Source organism: Phodopus roborovskii, unplaced genomic scaffold, assembly GCF_943737965.1.
Source record: "Phodopus roborovskii unplaced genomic scaffold, PHOROB, whole genome shotgun sequence".
Taxonomy (NCBI): domain Eukaryota; kingdom Metazoa; phylum Chordata; class Mammalia; order Rodentia; family Cricetidae; genus Phodopus; species Phodopus roborovskii.
The window spans coordinates 2952348-2968708 of NW_026126588.1; the positions used below are offsets into that span (position 1 = coordinate 2952348).

A 16361-nucleotide genomic window follows, 5' to 3' on the forward strand; every position below is an offset into this window, starting at 1 on the left:
TCGCCTGGTAGTTGGTGGTGGCACATGCCCTTAGTCCCAGCACTCGGGAGGGTAGAAGCAGAAGGAGTCTGTGAGTTCGAGGGCAGCCTGGTCTAAGAAACGAGTTCCAGGACAGCCAGGGCTGTTACACAAACACTGTGTCGAAAACGACGACGAGGACGACAACTACAAAATAAACAAGCAAAAAGAATGCTAGCTAGGCTCAGGAGTCAACTCTCACCCCATCTAAGACCTGTGCAGTTTGAGCCAGAGTTGGGGGTGTGCATAATGTAGTCACTAGGGGGCGCTCAGCCACCACCAGGAGATCATGAACTTGGGAGAGCCAGTCTGCGTGAGGGAGGACGCGTGAATCAATGTGCGTGCGTGCGTGCGTGTGTATGTGTGTGTGTGTGTGTGGTGTATTGAGGTGGGGGGAGAAGGCCAGAGGTCACTCCGGGATCCTAACAAATCTGTGTCCCTGTCCCCACACATCCCTGCCCCTCTCCGCCCTCCCCCCACCTTCTCCAATATTCCCAAGAAAGAGTATTGCTCCCAGACCCTGTCCGTACATAACCTCATTCTCGTGTCTCCCCTGATTCCTAACACCCAGTGTGTCCAATGTGTCCCTGGGGCCAGCTTGAAGAGGTGCACGGATAATTTTCAGGCTGTGAACCCTAATAGGGGTTTTAGCTTTCCACTTCGTGGTGGCCTAGGGGATCCTGGAAGGCGGTGCCTGGGCCCGGTCTGGCCTCGCCCCCGGGGCGGGTCTGGGGCGGGGCATTTGGGGGCGGGGCCAGGCCCCTTTTTTTTCCACCGCTGTTAGCGGTGAGAAGCGCAGAGGCTTGGGGCAGCCGAGCTGCAGCAAGGCGGTGGCGCTGGGGGCGAGCTGAGCGGCGGCAGCGGAGGTCTGTCGCGAGACGCAGCGACAAGGCAGACAATTCAGCGGACTCACCAGCCAGGGAATCTCTGAGCTGGGATTTGATATTCCAACCTCTTTTTTTTCTTAAACATTTAAAAAAACTATTGTTTTACGCTTTAATTTATTTTTGCTTCCTATTCTTGTCTTAAATCGTGCCAACGGTTTGGGGAGGTTGCTCCTTCACTCCCTCAATTCACTTCGGATTTTGGAAATCAGCAGAGGAAAGAGGTAGCAAGAGCTCCAGACAAGTCGAGGAAGCGAGAGACCGGTCAGAGAGCGCGCTGGCGAGCGAGCAGAAAGAGGGACAGGGGCAAAGTGACTGACCTGCTTTTGGGGGTGACCGTCAGAGCGCGGCGTGAGCCCTCCCCCTTGGGATCTTACATCGGACCAGTCGCGCTGACGGACAGACAGACAGACACCGCCCCCAGCCCCAGCGCCCACCTCCTCGCCGGCGGGCTGCCTACGGTGGACGCGGCGGCGAGCCGCGAGCAGGAGCCGAAGCCCGCGCCCGGAGGCGGGGTGGAGGGGGTCGGGGCTCGCGGGATTGCACTGAAACTTTTCGTCCAACTTCTGGGCTCTTCTCGCTCCGGAGTAGCCGTGGTCTGCGCCGGAGGAGGCAAAGCGATCGGAGCTGGGAGAAGTGCTAGCTCGGGCCTGGAGAAGCCGGGGCCCGAGAAGAGAGAGGAGGAAGACAAGGAAGAGGAGAGGGGGCTGCAGTGGGCGCTCGGCTCGCAGGAGCCGGGCTCATGGACGGGTGAGGCGGCCGTGTGCGCAGACAGTGCTCCAGCCGCGCGCGCGCCCCAGGCCCCGGCCCGGGCCTCGGTTCCAGAAGGGAGAGGAGCCCGCCAAGGCGCGCAAGAGAGCGGGCTGCCTCGCAGTCCGAGCCGGAGAGGGAGCGCGAGCCGCGCCGGCCCCGGACGGGCCTCCGAAACCATGAACTTTCTGCTCTCTTGGGTGCACTGGACCCTGGCTTTACTGCTGTACCTCCACCATGCCAAGGTAAGCAAGCGGTCGTGCCCGCCTGGTGTCGCCGGGCCGTGGCGAGCGCCTCTCCCGCTTGGGGACGTGCGTGCGTGCGAGCGCGCGCGTGGGGGCTTCGTGCCCCACGCGGGTCCTTGGGCACCGGGCGCGAGGCGTCCCCCTCTGTCGTCGTACGTGGAGGGGGAGGGGGTGCGCGCTAGGTGGGAGGGCGCCAGGATAGTCTCGCCGCCCACGCGGGCCCTGCCCACCCACCAGAGTCACCGCACGTACGATCTGGGCCGAGCAGCCGAGGGCGGGAGCCAGAGGAGGAGGCCTAGGGGGCTGGGCTTGCGCTTTGGCTGGCGGCAGAAGTTTGCTCCGGGTCGCGGGTCCCGGGAGAACTGGAAGTCCGGGCAACGGGGGCGAGAGTCCGGAGCCCAGCGGGCATGCCTAGGGGTGCTCGGACCTTGGACCAGGGGAGGGCAGAGATCGTGGAGGGGGCAGGGCGCGAGCCACCGAGGGGTTTTTTGCTGTCACGGCCGCTCGGGTCTCTTCGGCCCTTGCCGTGAGTTTGGGAAAAGTTTTAGGATGCATTGCAGCGAGGACCCTGTCCCACCCCTCTAGCTTGTTGGGCCACCTGCACTGCGCCACCCCCTCCCGTCCCCGCTCGCGTCCCGCGCGGTGCCCGCCCTCCCCCGCCCGGCCGGGCGCGCGCGGCGCAGAGCCGATTACATCAGCCCGGGCCTGGCCGGCCTCGTGTTCCCGGAGCCGCGGCTGCGGGAGCCGGGAGACCCGGGCGACCAGCGGTGCCCCTCCCCCCCACCGGCCCTCCGCAAGGAAGGTGACCTCTAGAGGTATCCCCAGCTCCGTGAGCCGGAGAAACTCCCATACCCCTTTTCTCCGTCCCCAACTTCTACCCGTGCCTTGCACTAGGAAGAATTTCCGACGCCCCTTCCCCCTTTCCCCCATTTCCTGCCGGGTGTGTAGAGAAGCCCTTCCCACCCTTTATGTCTCCCTTCTGTCTGAGAAGCTCATGGAACGCTTTCTGGCCCCCGGGCCCAGGAAAAAGGACGGTGACTGTCAGACCTGGGATGCAGGGGCCCACCCTCGGGTTCTTTGTGGAAACGCCAACCCAAGTTTTGAGTTGGTAAAGGTGTCGCTTCCCTCCCCTCCCCAGGAGCTCTGGTGTGCTGTGCTCCAGCTTTTATGGGGGTCAGGGACGTGGGGGGCTGACAGCAGCACCCCACTCCCCCCGTTCTGGGAAAACGACCTGATATTTGCTGTGACAAGGGCAGCCTGGAACTAGCCTTTCCCACACCTTGGGCAGGCTCTCCTGTCAGGATCTCACACACACTTTGTCCTGGTAAACCCGAAGCCCAGAGAGCAGGTGGTTTAACTCTGAACTCGGCCACCCAGTTTGCTTGTTAAGGGGACCTTTTATGCCCTTTCCCACTGATACTCAGAGAGCCTACTTGGAAGGGGGGGGGCAGAAGGGAGGAGACACTCAGGGGTCTCTGCCACCATCCAGAGTCCCTCAGACCCTGGCACAAAGGCCTTGGCTCTGGGCCTCCGTGCGGGGAGGAGGGGCTGGAGTGCTTGGCCACAGTATGACCTTCAGAGGCCCCCAGAGAAGGGCACCCGGCCAGTCCCTGCCTAGAACCTCCCCATCTGGGGGGGGGGGTTCAAAGTTTCTCTCCCTTTCTCCATTGGGGCTGAAGATAGGGGACTAAGGGAGAATGTCGTGAGGGTGTTGAGCCGGTAGTTGAGGGCCCGAGGAGCAGAATCCAGGGCCTGCCTGGGGTAGCGGCAGTGGGAGGCTAGCTCTTGAGAAGGGCCACCTCTGACCTTGGCCCTGGTGGCATGGCTGAGGACCCTGGAAGGACCTGCTGTTTAGGGGCTGTTGGTGGAGACAGAGGTAGACCAACTCCTCAGGGCAGTTGGAGGTCCAGGTGACAGGGGAGGCAGACCCTCAGGAAGGCCTAGGAGCCTTCACTTGCCTGCCACTGTCAGGCTCGCTTGGCCTTTTTTGTTAACCTTCACTGCTTCTGGGGAGGGGAGAAAGGAGTTGGTGGGGAGGAGGAAGGGGGGCCTGAGACCCAGGGTGGAGCAGGAGACCCCTTGGGAGCTGGGCAGTTCTGAGGAGAAGGTTGCCATGGCTGCATGTGAGCTCTGCCTAGGTGAGAAGCTTGGGGATGTGTGAGGAGGAGGCCAGTCAGGCTTTGGAACTGCGTGCAGGCTCTAGGCAGGCTGGGGTTGTGTGTGTGTGGGGGGGGCTCCCTTCCCTAGGGTCCCCCAGCTCTCCACCCCTTGAGCAACCTGTGGGTTTGCTGACTACCCCTGAGGCCTGGGAAGGTTTGGGTGGGGGAGGGTGGCTAGTGCTCTTCCACCCTCTGCACCCTCCCTCCCTCCTCAACACCAGCTCACCCTGGTATTTGTCATGTCAGCAGGAGAAGGTCACAGTGCTGTTTTTCTCGCCCTAGTCCTTCCTGCTCCAGTCCAAATTTGTCCTCCTATTTGACCTTAATTCTTACCCATGGCTTCGGACCAGGGGAACAGGGGCAGTAAGAAGGAGGGGCGGGCAAGAATGAGAGCCGTGGCAGGGTTCTGGTGTTCCCCGCCTGCATCTGAGTTCCCCTGCACCTGGTCAGCCTTTGGCTTCCATGCCTTCAGTCCTGGGGTTAGTGGACCTGGAGGGACCCCTAACCGGTCCCTGTTCGGCTCAGATGTGGCGGGGAAGCTGAAGGCTGGGAGAGAGGCGAGGGGTGGAGGGATGCAGTGGCCTGACCTTTGCGCTGCTGGGGCTGTCCCTGCCCCTGCCCCTGCCCCTGCCAATGCTTTTTACTCTGTTTTGTTCTTAGTGGTCCCAGGCTGCACCCACGACAGAAGGAGAGCAGAAAGCTCATGAAGGTGAGTCCCCAAGCTCTTGGACGGCCACCGCCCTCACTCCTGCTTGTCTTGAGGGTGCATGGATAAGCCTCGGGACTGTGAGGATCAAGAGTTCCTGGATACTGTGTTTCTTAAGGTGTCTTCTCTTCAGCCTTCTGCTAGAAATGGGACTTGTTGCTTTGATCTGGAAAGGCTGCCGTGAGCACAGACGAGGAAGGCAGTGTTCAGGGTTTCCAGATGTTCGGGGAAGTATCCCGTATGTCCCTACTCCCAGGGGAGGATAAATGTTTAGTGCCACTTTCTACTCAGCCATGGCCCACCAGTGCAGGCTGTGACCCTTCCTGTGTGAGTCATAGTAGGACGCCCAAGCCCTGGCTCTGCAATTCTCTGAGGATGGCAGCTTCCACAGACTGCATTTGGGTGCTGTGAACTTCCCTGCAGGACCAGCAGAGGGCCGGCTGCAGCTCTCAGGCGCCCCGCCCCCCTGCCCAACCCCGAGTCAGCCTGCCTTTTGTTCCAGTGTGGTTTGGAGTACCGGGATCCTCCCATTTCTCTGGGGACGCCCTGGCTCTCCCCTGCACCGAGTGTGGCCTCAGCTCCAGCCGGATGCCACTCCCCCAGTGTGCTTCCTCTGTGGAGGGAAGGCCCCGGGGTCTTCCTCGAGGCTGATTTCTCTGACCCAAATCCTGTGTAGCTGCTGGAACCAGCCAAGGCAGGCTGGTGATGTCCAGCCGGTTTTGCCTCCTCCCCCAGGAGCTCTTTCTTTGGCCCAGGGCCTGGCTTTCTGCTACTCCCTGGACCCAGCCACCCAGGCCCCCACTTCCAATGTGCTACCTACTCCTGTCTGTTTCCTAGTGGGCTCTGTGGTCTGGGAGAAGCAAGACAAGTGGTCTTTGTTTGATGGAGAAAAGGTAGTCTGCCATAAATAAGGAAAACCACGAAACCCTGATGCTGGAGTGTATGTGTGCACAGTCTTGAGGACAGGATAGCTTTCCTTGGGGGCAGGGGCCAGGCTCCCGTGGGTACTGGCCAAGGCATCGCTACCACCTCTTTCGGACCTTTGGAAGGAATTCTTTTGACCTTCAGTTCCCATGCCCATTCATTGCTTGGGTCAATTACTTTCTGCTGCCCGCTCCTGGGCCACCTATGTCCCAGCCAAGGGTCAGTTAAAAAAAATTCTGGGTTAGTCATCTTTGATGTAGACTTGCCTTGAAAAGATTTTTCCAGATCTGATCTCATGGACTTGGGGTGGGGGGGGGGGAGCTGTGTATTTTTACGTTAACTCTTTGGGGGTAGACAAGAATTGCTTGCTGTGCTTGTTTGTCCAGATAGGAAGGAGAGCCCTTGAGCAAGGCAGAAGGGTGGCAGTTAGGTCACCCCCACTCCTTTTCCTGTTGGACATCTGTGGCCATCTTTTCCTCGATGTCTCACGTTCTCTCCAGCCAACCTGTCATACACCGGGTCCCACCTTCTTTGGCTTTCTGGAAAAAACAAAAAACCCCAAAACATGGAGAGCAAAGGGAGGTTTGGCTGTGGCCCCACGTTGGGGGGGGGGTAGTCTCTGGAGTGCGCACTTAAAATGCCTTGGTGACATTCCAAACTTTGTCAACCTGGAATGAGAAAAGAGCAGTTGTTTTCAGGGCTAGCAAAGAGCGACAGAACCCCACCTTCACGCTCTCCTAAGTGTCTTTAGAGGTCAGGCCAACCTGCTTCTGCAGATAGCCAGTTGGAGGCCCAGAGACTGGAGGAACAGGCCCAAGGTCACACTGGCTGCTGGCAGAGCCTGGGCCCCTGTGTGGGCTTGTGTCCTGTGGGGTAGTCTTAGGGGTGTAACCAGAAGAGGCCAGCCGAGCCACCATTTGGTGTCCCGAAGAAGTCCTGTGCTTCTCTAGCGCCCACCCCCTTGACCCCGAATTCCCTTCCTGCTCACAAGAACCTCAGGCTGCCTGGGAATTGTCTCTTCCCGTCTTCCTCCAGGTCAGCTTCTAGAAAAGCTTTGTACGGAGGCGGCTCGTGTTCTTTCCATGATACCGTTTGCCCTCTTGGGCGGGGTTCTTAGTGCTGGCAGGACCTGCGTGGTGTGCCTGCCACTGCCACCTGCTGACTTGCCTTCGCCAAAGTCTGGGGAGGTGGGACTGGCAGGTGTGAGGTGGCCCTCAAGTGTCTGTGTCTGCGCATGTCCTAAGGCTATGCCGTTATAGCCCTTATAGCCGCTTCTTAGCAGCAGCGTGGCCTTTGGGACAAATGGAGTTTCTCCGAGTGTCTGAGTCTCCGTTTGTAAAGTAGGGCCCTGGTGGGACTGGGTGCTAACGTGGGGAGGAGTGTGTATATGCGTAGTTTACTGTGGGGTCCACCGTGTGCCTGGGGAGCGGCCTTTGGCCACATAGGTGTTATGGCCATAGCTGTGAGATGAAAGTGGAAAGCAAGTGTACCCACACTCAGGCTGTCTGCCCTCTGGTGTCATAGTTGGCTCAGGAACTTGCCCTGCTATTACAAGGAGGAAGAGAGTCAGATACGGCAGGCCACCTCCCCTGGACCTGGCCCTAGAAATGAGGGAGGTGCTTCAGTTAGAGTTTTAGAAGAACTCACCTGAGATGGAAGCTGTAAGGTCTTACAAAGCTGGGGTGGGGGAGACATAGAGGCTGATTGTCTTTGTGATACCAGCCGGCTCATGTGTCATCCCGCCCACGCAGTGGTGAAGTTCATGGACGTCTACCAGCGCAGCTATTGCCGTCCAATCGAGACCCTGGTGGACATCTTCCAGGAGTATCCCGATGAGATAGAGTATATCTTCAAGCCGTCCTGTGTGCCCCTAATGCGGTGTGGGGGCTGTTGCAACGATGAGGCCCTGGAGTGCGTGCCCACCTCGGAGAGCAACATCACCATGCAGGTGGGCACCTGTGGCGTAGGGGACAGGGGTTGCAGGAGGGCAGGGTGGCATAAGGAGGGCCATTAGAAGGTTGTCTGGGCCTCTGCCTGGGAAACCCTTGGTAGGAGGAGCTAAATTGGGGTTGAGGGTGAGGAGATGAGGTTGGCAGTTCTCTTCTACTATGGGGAAGAAGATGCCTACATCCCTGCACTTCTCTGCTCAAGCTCTCAACGGTCTGATCATCTCCTCTGCTCTGCTGATCTTTGCTCCCTCCGCTCAACAGGGGCTGATGCCTACAACAAGTGTCCTCCCTCCCTGGGAGAGCAGCCCAAAGGCTTTCCCTGCTTGAGGGCTCCATTTGGGAAGCCGGATGGAGCCGTAGAGTTAAAAGCCAGTTTGGGGGTGCTACGTAGTAACGGGTGGATCTGGGCCCAGACTGGGTGGAGAGTGGGAGGGAGTTTAGTAATATGGGGTGGGTAGCTCTTAGGTAGCTTTTAGGGGTTAGGGTGAAGCTTGGGAAGGGGGTGAAGGAGGGGACGGGATGGGGATGGTGAGAATCCAGGACCTGAATTCCCAGCCTGGCCAACCCTTGCAATGTCTGCCCTCAAGAGCAGGTGCTCCTTAAGGCCAGCAGGGTTGGGGGAGTTGGGGTGGCCCAAGGCTCTTTTCTGTTAGAGCCCTGGTCCCCCTACCTCCACCACCTACCCCTGCTCAGTAGAACCCTGGGTGCTGAATGACAGGAGCCCCGAGGTGTCCCATAGGGGTCTGGCTGGCTGGGTCACTAACGTCTGTGGTCTGTTCCCTCCCTCTGCAGATCATGCGGATCAAGCCTCACCAAAGCCAGCACATAGGAGAGATGAGCTTCCTCCAGCACAGCAGGTGTGAATGCAGGTGAGGACAGTGCTCGGCATGCATGCGCCACACGCTGCACACGCTCCACACAGCCGCGGCCTGCTCCCAAGCTGGGCTTCCTACACCGTTAGTCACACACACACACAGCCTTCCAAGCAGCTGTGTGACCTTGGGCATTTGACCTTGTGTGCGTTCCCCACATGGAGAAAGCCGGCACAGCAGCTCTGTGCACCTCACCACAGGGTTAATGGGATCCACTCTGTTATTGTGCATAAAGACAGAGGTAGCCCTGCTGGGTCATCAACCCAGCCATTGTCACCCCTGTTGTTACTGTCATCTTAATTCCTCTGTGTTTTGTTTCCCCCCCCCCTTCTCTACCCATTGCAGACCAAAGAAAGACAGAACAAAGCCAGAAAAGTAAGTGGCCACATGTTAGCACTTTTTCCCAGTTGTCGTGGTTTGGGGCTTTTGGCTTCCTCTCTCGGGTGCTCTGATCGCCTCAGTGGGTCCAGATTACGGTGACACAGGCAGGGTGGAGCCAGCTTCAGGCATATGGCTCTAGGATATGAAGAAGTCTAAGCTGTTTCTGCCAGAGAGGATGCTGCCCCCCCCAGGGCTCAGTCCCAGGGCCCCGCACTGGCTCAGGGTGGGTGGTGGAGGGTGCTGCGGGTACTTGCACCCACAGCAGAGTGAAGGAGAAGAAGTTGGTGCCAGAGGGCGGTTTCTGTGTATCAGAGGACATGGCCTTGGCCTTGCTTGGTGGTGACTGGCTGTCCAGTTCTCTTCAGGTCCCAGGAGATTTCTTGGTGTGTGCATGCTTTCAGGTAGCAGACCCAGCTGCCCTCTTGGGGCAGGAAAAGTGGTATGGTGGCCATTTTCTGAGGCTTCCGGTTGCTTATTGTGGAAGGTCGGGGCTGCCATGGTTGGGGAATGAACTTTCAGGGAAGGAGCGACTGAGAGAGAGCACCCTTCCCTCCTCCTTTCCCCCACGCCCCTTCCCACCTGCCCTGAAGCCCTCATGCCTCTCCCTGAGTCTTCAGATTTCGGGACTACTGTGTGTGCCAGAGCCATGGTCTGGGAGGTAATTAGTGAGAGAGAAGACACGATCCAGGAGAGCTTCCTCCTTTCGCCCTTCCAGAGCTTTCTCCTAAGCAGGACAGACTTGCCCTCTTCCCAAGTCCCTTCCTGTCTCTTTCCCCGTGATAGACGGCTGCCATGTCTTCTCTGGGACCAGAGAGTGCTAGTCCCCTGGAGGATGGCAGGCTGTAGCCTGTCCCTCTCAGCTGTTTGCTAGAAGCCTGCTTTGCCCACAGGGAGAGTGGCAGGGCTCTCCCAAGCTTGGAAGAGGGTCTAGTGGCAGGCTTTGACAAGCTGGAGAGAAGGGTCTCTGCCAAGTGCCCTGGCCCCTAATCACACACCCACGCTGCACTCCCCTTCACCCCTCCTAGTCCCCCCATTAGTGCTGGGCTCTGAGGACAACCAGACCCAACTCCCATCCCAGGTGACTGCCGGGCAGCAGGTGTCCCCTCCTAACTGTTCCCTCTCACCAAGGATACCGTGAAGCAGGACCCCAAGAGGGACCCCTGCTAGCATGCTTAGAGATAAAGGCAGAAGTCTCTCGAGGCACAGCCTGTTCCTAGCCATCTATAAGGTTTCAGACCAGATTCTCCTTAAAGTCTGGCTTAGACCTTCCTAGCGTCTCCTGACCTTCAGGGTCTAACCGTTCCTATTGGCTTGCTGGGCAAACATCTTGCCCCCGTGGCCTTGCGCCCTGCCTGGGACCAGGGGCCACATGAGCCTAGAGGCTGTGGCGCCCACCCAAAGCCATGCCTGGGGCTGGGGCTGCCACCCTATGGTGGGCCAAAGTGAGGAGAAGGATGTAGGCTGTCCCAGCCCACCGTGTCTGGTCCTTCCTGGAGGCTGCTCCAGGAGTGGCTAGGGCGGCTTTGGACCACCTGCTCTCGCCTCTGTCTTCTTTTCTCTTCCTTCTCGTTCTCTTCCTGTCTGTTTCTATTTTTATATTTTCCAGAAAATCAGTTCGAGGAAAGGGAAAGGGTCAAAAACGAAAGCGCAAGAAATCCCGGTTTAAATCCTGGAGCGTGTACGTTGGTGCCGCTGCTGCCTAATCCCTTGGAGCCTTCCTGGTCTCCAGACAGTCGCCTGCCGGTCCCCTAACCCTGCCTTTCCACCCCAGCTCCCTCCTGCCCTCCTGCTGGCCTCAGTCTCTCTCTCACTCACTCCACTAATGGCACCAACGGGTAGACTTGGTGGTGGCATTGCTGGACCAGGGTTGGGATGGGGTGGGTGGAAGGTGAGTAGGTCTGGCGCACTCAGGGAGGGGACTCTGGCTTGGCTGGGCACCGACTTTCTCTCACCCACTGGGCATTGGTGGTGGGGCCCTTGTGGGCACGGGTGCTGGGCATTGGGGCCCTCACCCGACTGGTTTCTACTGCTCTAGGCTCCTGCATATGTCTGGAGGGTTAGAGTGGTGTGGAGGGCAACTGTGGAGTGAGTTAAGGGGTATGGTGCTTGGGAAGTGGCTGACGGTGGCCTGAAGATGAGCCTGAGTGGGCCAGGCACTGTGTGGCAGCCCCTTCTCTGTTGGAAGTGCTCTGACACCCGGACTTGAGGCTCCAGGAGGGGAAGGCCCTCTATTCGAGTCCGGCCAACATCACCCACAGAGGTCTCCTAGGGTGGCCACTGGCTCTGGCAGCCTAGCTGCTGGGACAGTGCCTCTGGACTTGGTTTGCCCTCGGCTGGCCCTCTCCCCCTTGGTGGAGGGCCTGGGCAGAGGCCTTTTCCAGGGAGAAGGTGCCTCCGGTGGTCTCATAGGCCACTGATCACTGTCCCCAGCAGGTACTGAGTCAACATGTGTTCTGGGAACAGCAGCAGTTAGGGCCCTGTGGCCTGAGATAGATCTACGTCTTCGTGGGGGCCAGCACTGCCCCTTATGGCAGCCTTCTCCCTGCACTCTGCCCGCCTCTGCCCTCCTCTTCCTGTAGGCAGATACCCTGCCAGTGCCGCGTCTTTCTGCCACTCTCTCTGTCTTCTGCTAGAGCGCTCGAATCTTTCCAGAACCTGGAAAGGGCCTAGGGGCCAGCGAGCTGGGGGGAAGCCGTTGTGGACACGTTAGGGGGTGTTGCATGGGTTTTTTTTCTCTCTCTCTCTGCTGATGCTCTAGCTTAGATGTCTTTCCTTTTGCCTTTTTGCAGTCACTGTGAGCCTTGCTCAGAGCGGAGAAAGCATTTGTTTGTCCAAGATCCGCAGACGTGTAAATGTTCCTGCAAAAACACAGACTCGCGTTGCAAGGCGAGGCAGCTTGAGTTAAACGAACGTACTTGCAGGTTGGTTTCCAGAGGGCAAGTCAGAAGGTCAGAGAGGGGCATCGCGGACACGGGAGAGAGAGAAAGAGAGACAGAGAGAGCACGCTTGTGAGGGGCCAGCTGCTTGCTCAGCTTCTAGCTGCCTGTGTGGCGACTGCTGCTGTCTCTACTCCCGAGGCTGTGTGGGCCTCGGGCGGGCTCCTGTTTGGCCTGGTAGGCCTGCTCTGAGACGGCCCTGGCTGCCTGAGTGGGTAGGCTGCTGTGGCTTAATGTGATGATGTGGACGCAAGCTGTGTGTTGTGTCCTGTGGTCCTGCTGCTTGCGGAAGCTGTTGGTGCTGATGTTGTTAATTCTACCTGTGGTGTAAATGCTGAAATCTAAAAGAAAGTCCTTGGGGTATGGAATGTCTTAACAGTGTTCCCTGGCTGTGCCTCTGCCCCTGAGAGCCTGCACAGCTGGGCCTCTCAACACTCAGTGTTTTTGTTTTTGCTTTTGTTTTTCTGGGCTTGGAGCCTTATCCCCTGCTGTTTGTGTCCCCTTCAGACTATGGCTTCTTGAAGACAGTCTGTCCCCCTCAGAGTGGGAGACCTTGAGGATAGGCTATGTCCACTTCAGAGTCGACCTTCCTGGACGTGGAGCTCTGTTGTTGGTATAGGATGGGACATTCTCTCTGCCTACATCTGAGGACACTAGTTATCTTCGTCCTGCATCTGTCATGGGCAAGAGTGACAATCCTGAATAGCCCACACATTTCAAAATGCTTCCAGAGAGAGCTAGGTCTCTCTCCCGGCGTGACTCTGTGAGCACCTTAAGCCTGGGCCTGGTTTATAACCCTTTGGGACACCCAGGACACTTCTGTCCTTTGCCCTTACGGACCAAGGACATGTCAAGCTCATGAGTGAATATTGTATATGGCTGCATTCAGCGGGGGAATCAGGAGCACAGGGCTGTGATGGCAGCTCTTAGTCTTGATGTCTAGACAGGCATTTATGTCGGTATGGCCTGCCCTGGGGATGAGCATCACCCAGGAAGAACTTTGAAAGGGACGGCTGAGACAGGGCCAGGCTCCCAAGTAGGGCAAGGCTTCTTTGTTGTGTGTCCCCTTCCCCGTCTGCACCCCGTGTCTCGTGGGTGCTCAGAAGGTGCCCGGGAGCTGGCCTTGCTTGTTGGTGTGGCGTTATCCCTGTGAAGCGCTGTGAAACACTGAGTGTGGCAGGGACTCTTGCAAACCACGGGGCTGGGTGATGGGGCTCAGTTTTCCAGAGGGTTTGAAGGACGACAGAGACCTTGTGTTGTAGGGTTTCTGGAATGAGTGAGCTGGGAGCTTATTGAAGTTACCTGACTCCCAGTCCACCCCTGCCTGTGTTTGGGTTAGGACCTGTGTTCTCGGGCTGTCCTTGGAGCACCCAGCCAGGGGCTGGAGCATGAGAAGAAACCCCTCTGCTTCCATAGGATGAGCAAAGCCACTGAGTTGTCTGACCGCAGCCTGAGTTAGATGTGTGGTAAAACACAGGTGGCCCCGTGACCGGGCCTGCAACTGCCAGGAAGCTCAAGGTGGAGGCTGAGGCTGAGAGAGGTGTGAGGAACATAAATGTTCCCTTACCTCCCTGGAGCCCCAGGACTTTCCAGGACTTGTCCTCCCTCGGGCAGAACACATGCCCAGGGTGGTCTTCCGTCATTGGTCTAGCTCAACGTATTTTTCCTGTTCACTGTTTACTCTTCCAAACCCACCCCTAGAGCCAGAACCGAAAATGCTTCTGCAGGGACCCTTTCCCAGATAACTACATCTAACCCTGTCACCCGTCTGCTGTGGAATGTCACATGGGGGCTATCCTTTTATTGCTCATGTGTTGCTTTGCGAGTATTTCCATGTCTGTCTTGTCTTCCCTAGGTCGCCATCTTTAGAAGGCAGGGCTGGGTTTCTCTCTTCGCTGGAACTCTGTCTCGCCTGAACCTTGGGTTACTTGCCCCTGTAGTGCCAGACTACAGGGGCCCGGGGCTCCCAGGCCCGGGGAGGATGTGTGCCTCATTGCTGGGCTCCAGTGATCTAACCCTCCCCCCCTGCCTCTTTTTGCCACTTCCCACAGATGTGACAAGCCGAGGCGGTGAGCCAGGCTGCAGGAAGGAGCCTCCCTCAGGGTTTCGGGAACCAGACCTGTCACCAGAAAGACCGACTAACCATGTCACCACCACACCATCATCGTCACCATCGACAGAACAGTCCTTAATCCAGAAAGCCTGACATGAAGGAAGAGGAGACTCTTCGAGGAGCACTTTGGGTCCGGAGGGTGAGACTCCGGCAGAAGCATTCCCGGGCAGGTGACCAAGCATGGTCCCTTGTGGAACTGGATTCGTCATTTTCTTTTACTTGCTGCTAAATCACCAAGCCCGGAAGATTAGGGAGTTTTATTTCTGGGATTCCTGTAGACACACCCACCCACGTACACACACATATATATATATTATATATATAAATAAATATATATGTTTTATATATATAAAATATATATATATTCTTTTTTTAAATTAACTTTGCTAATGTTATTGGTGTCTTCACTGGATGTGTTTGACTGCTGTGGACTTGAGTTGGGAGGAGAATGTCATGTCCCTACTCAGATCCTGATAGGGGAGACCATAGGTTGAAAAGACTCTGGTGTGGTCTTTCGTCCTTCTTAGAGAGGCCGAAGTCCTTCTTCCTGCCAGGGGACGTGCACGGCCAGGGCACGGGGGCACACTGGCTCACTTCCAGGAACACGACAAACCCATCCCTGGCCCCGAGAGTCAAGAGGACAGAAAGATGGCAGATAAAGAGACAAAGACGCTGGTTCCAACAGGAGTTTGGGGAGCCTCAGGACATGGCCTGTTTTGTGGAATACCCACTACATGCTGCAAGAGATCCTGCCCCTCTGGGCACCACCCGGAAGAATCAGGAGCCTGGCCAGCCTTCAGCTCCTTCACTTCTGAGGTGCCCACGAGGCCTCCCACAGGTGTCCTGGCAAAGAGGAAACATTCGTGGAAGAGGCCTGGCGATGGCTCCTCCTCCTGGGAACCCTCCTCCTCTCCCTACCCTACTTCCTGGGTACAGCCCAGGGAACCTTGTGTGCTCAGACCATTGAAACCACTAGCTCTGTCCCCAGGAGACGTGTGTGAGTGGCTAACCCTTCCCCGTCCTATCCCTTCCCCTTCCCGAGGCACAGAACAGTGGGGCAGGGCCCGCAAGCCCCTCATGGAGGCAGAGAAAAGAGAAAGTGTTTTATATACGGTACTTATTTAATAGCCCTTTTTAATTAGAAATTAAAACAGTTAATTTAATTAAAGAGTAGGGTTTTTTTTTTCAGTATTCTTGGTTAATATTTAATTTCAACTATTTATGAGATGTATCTCTCGCTCTCTCTTATTTGTACTGTTTTTTGTTTTGTGTGTGTGTGTATGTGTGTGTGTGTGTGTGTGTGTGTGTGTGTGTGTATGAAATCTGTGTTTCCAATCTCTCTCTCCCGGATCGGTGACAGTCACTAGCTTGTCCTGAGAAGATATTTAATTTTGCTAACACTCAGCTCTGCCCTTCCCTTGTCCCCTCCACACATTCCTTTGAAATAAGGTTTCAATATACATTTACATACTATATATATATTTGGCTACTTGTGTTTGTATATAAATATATATATATATATGTTTATGTATATATGTGATCCTGATGAAATAGACTGCTATTCTGTTTTTTATATGTAAAAACAAAACAAGAAAAAATAGAGAATTCTACATACTAAATCTCTCTCCTTTTTTAATTTTAATATTTGTTATCATTTATTTATTGGTGCTACTGTTTATCCGTAATAATTGTGGGGGAAAAAGATATTAACATCACGTCTTTGTCTCTAGTGCAGTTTTCCGAGATATTCCGTAGTACATATTTATTTTTAAACAGCAACAAAGAAATACAGATATATCTTAAAAAAAAAGCATTTTGTATTAAAGAATTGAACTCTGATCTCAAAGCTCTCCTTGGTCTCTCTTCTCTTGTTCCTTCTGTCCCACCCTCCCTCCTCCTTTGGGGACATAGCATTTGTGTTAGGTCTGGGGGAATGGTCCCTGGGGTGTAGTGTATGGGATGACCCATCCATTCCTGGCTCAATACGAAGAGTGGGTGCTCTGAGGATGGGTGGGGGGTAGATGGCTCCTTAGCAAAGGGTTCTCACACCATGCAGAACTCATCTAGACCCTTGTCAGCAAGGGCCAGGCCATGTCCCCAGTGCTAACAAGAGAGCTGTTGCCTGCAGCTGGCCAGGAGAGGGAAGCAGGCTTGGCGGCGGGCGGGGGCGGCGGGCGGGGGCGGGGGGGGGACCTCAGTGTGCTATTCTGTGTACTAAGTGAGAGTCTTGTTGCTACCAGTGGGACTCTGTTTTCCCTGGTGCAAGCCTTTCTGTCCTGTCCTAGTCCCAGGCAAGGTGGACCCTGCTTGGATCTTTGACACAAAGAGTATTGTGTCTCAGTCTGCTTCTAGCATTTTAACTCAAATAGCAAATAGGGCTGGGTAAACACTGGGCTGGCTACTATGGTACACCCTAGGGCACTC

At 56.3% G+C, this 16361-nt stretch overlaps 1 protein-coding gene across 1 annotated transcript; it reads left to right on the plus strand.

The window, feature by feature from the left end:
- Nucleotides 1–1018: 1018 nt before the first annotated feature.
- Nucleotides 1019–15783, plus strand: Vegfa (vascular endothelial growth factor A; the record flags this gene model as incomplete). The annotated part of the gene is made up of 8 exons (XM_051204656.1): nt 1019–1897; nt 4717–4765; nt 7438–7634; nt 8428–8504; nt 8853–8882; nt 10495–10566; nt 11678–11809; nt 13876–15783. Coding segments are annotated over 8 exons (1458 nt in total), but the record flags the coding sequence as incomplete, so codon positions are not given.
- Between the last annotated feature and the right edge of the window lie 578 nt (nt 15784–16361).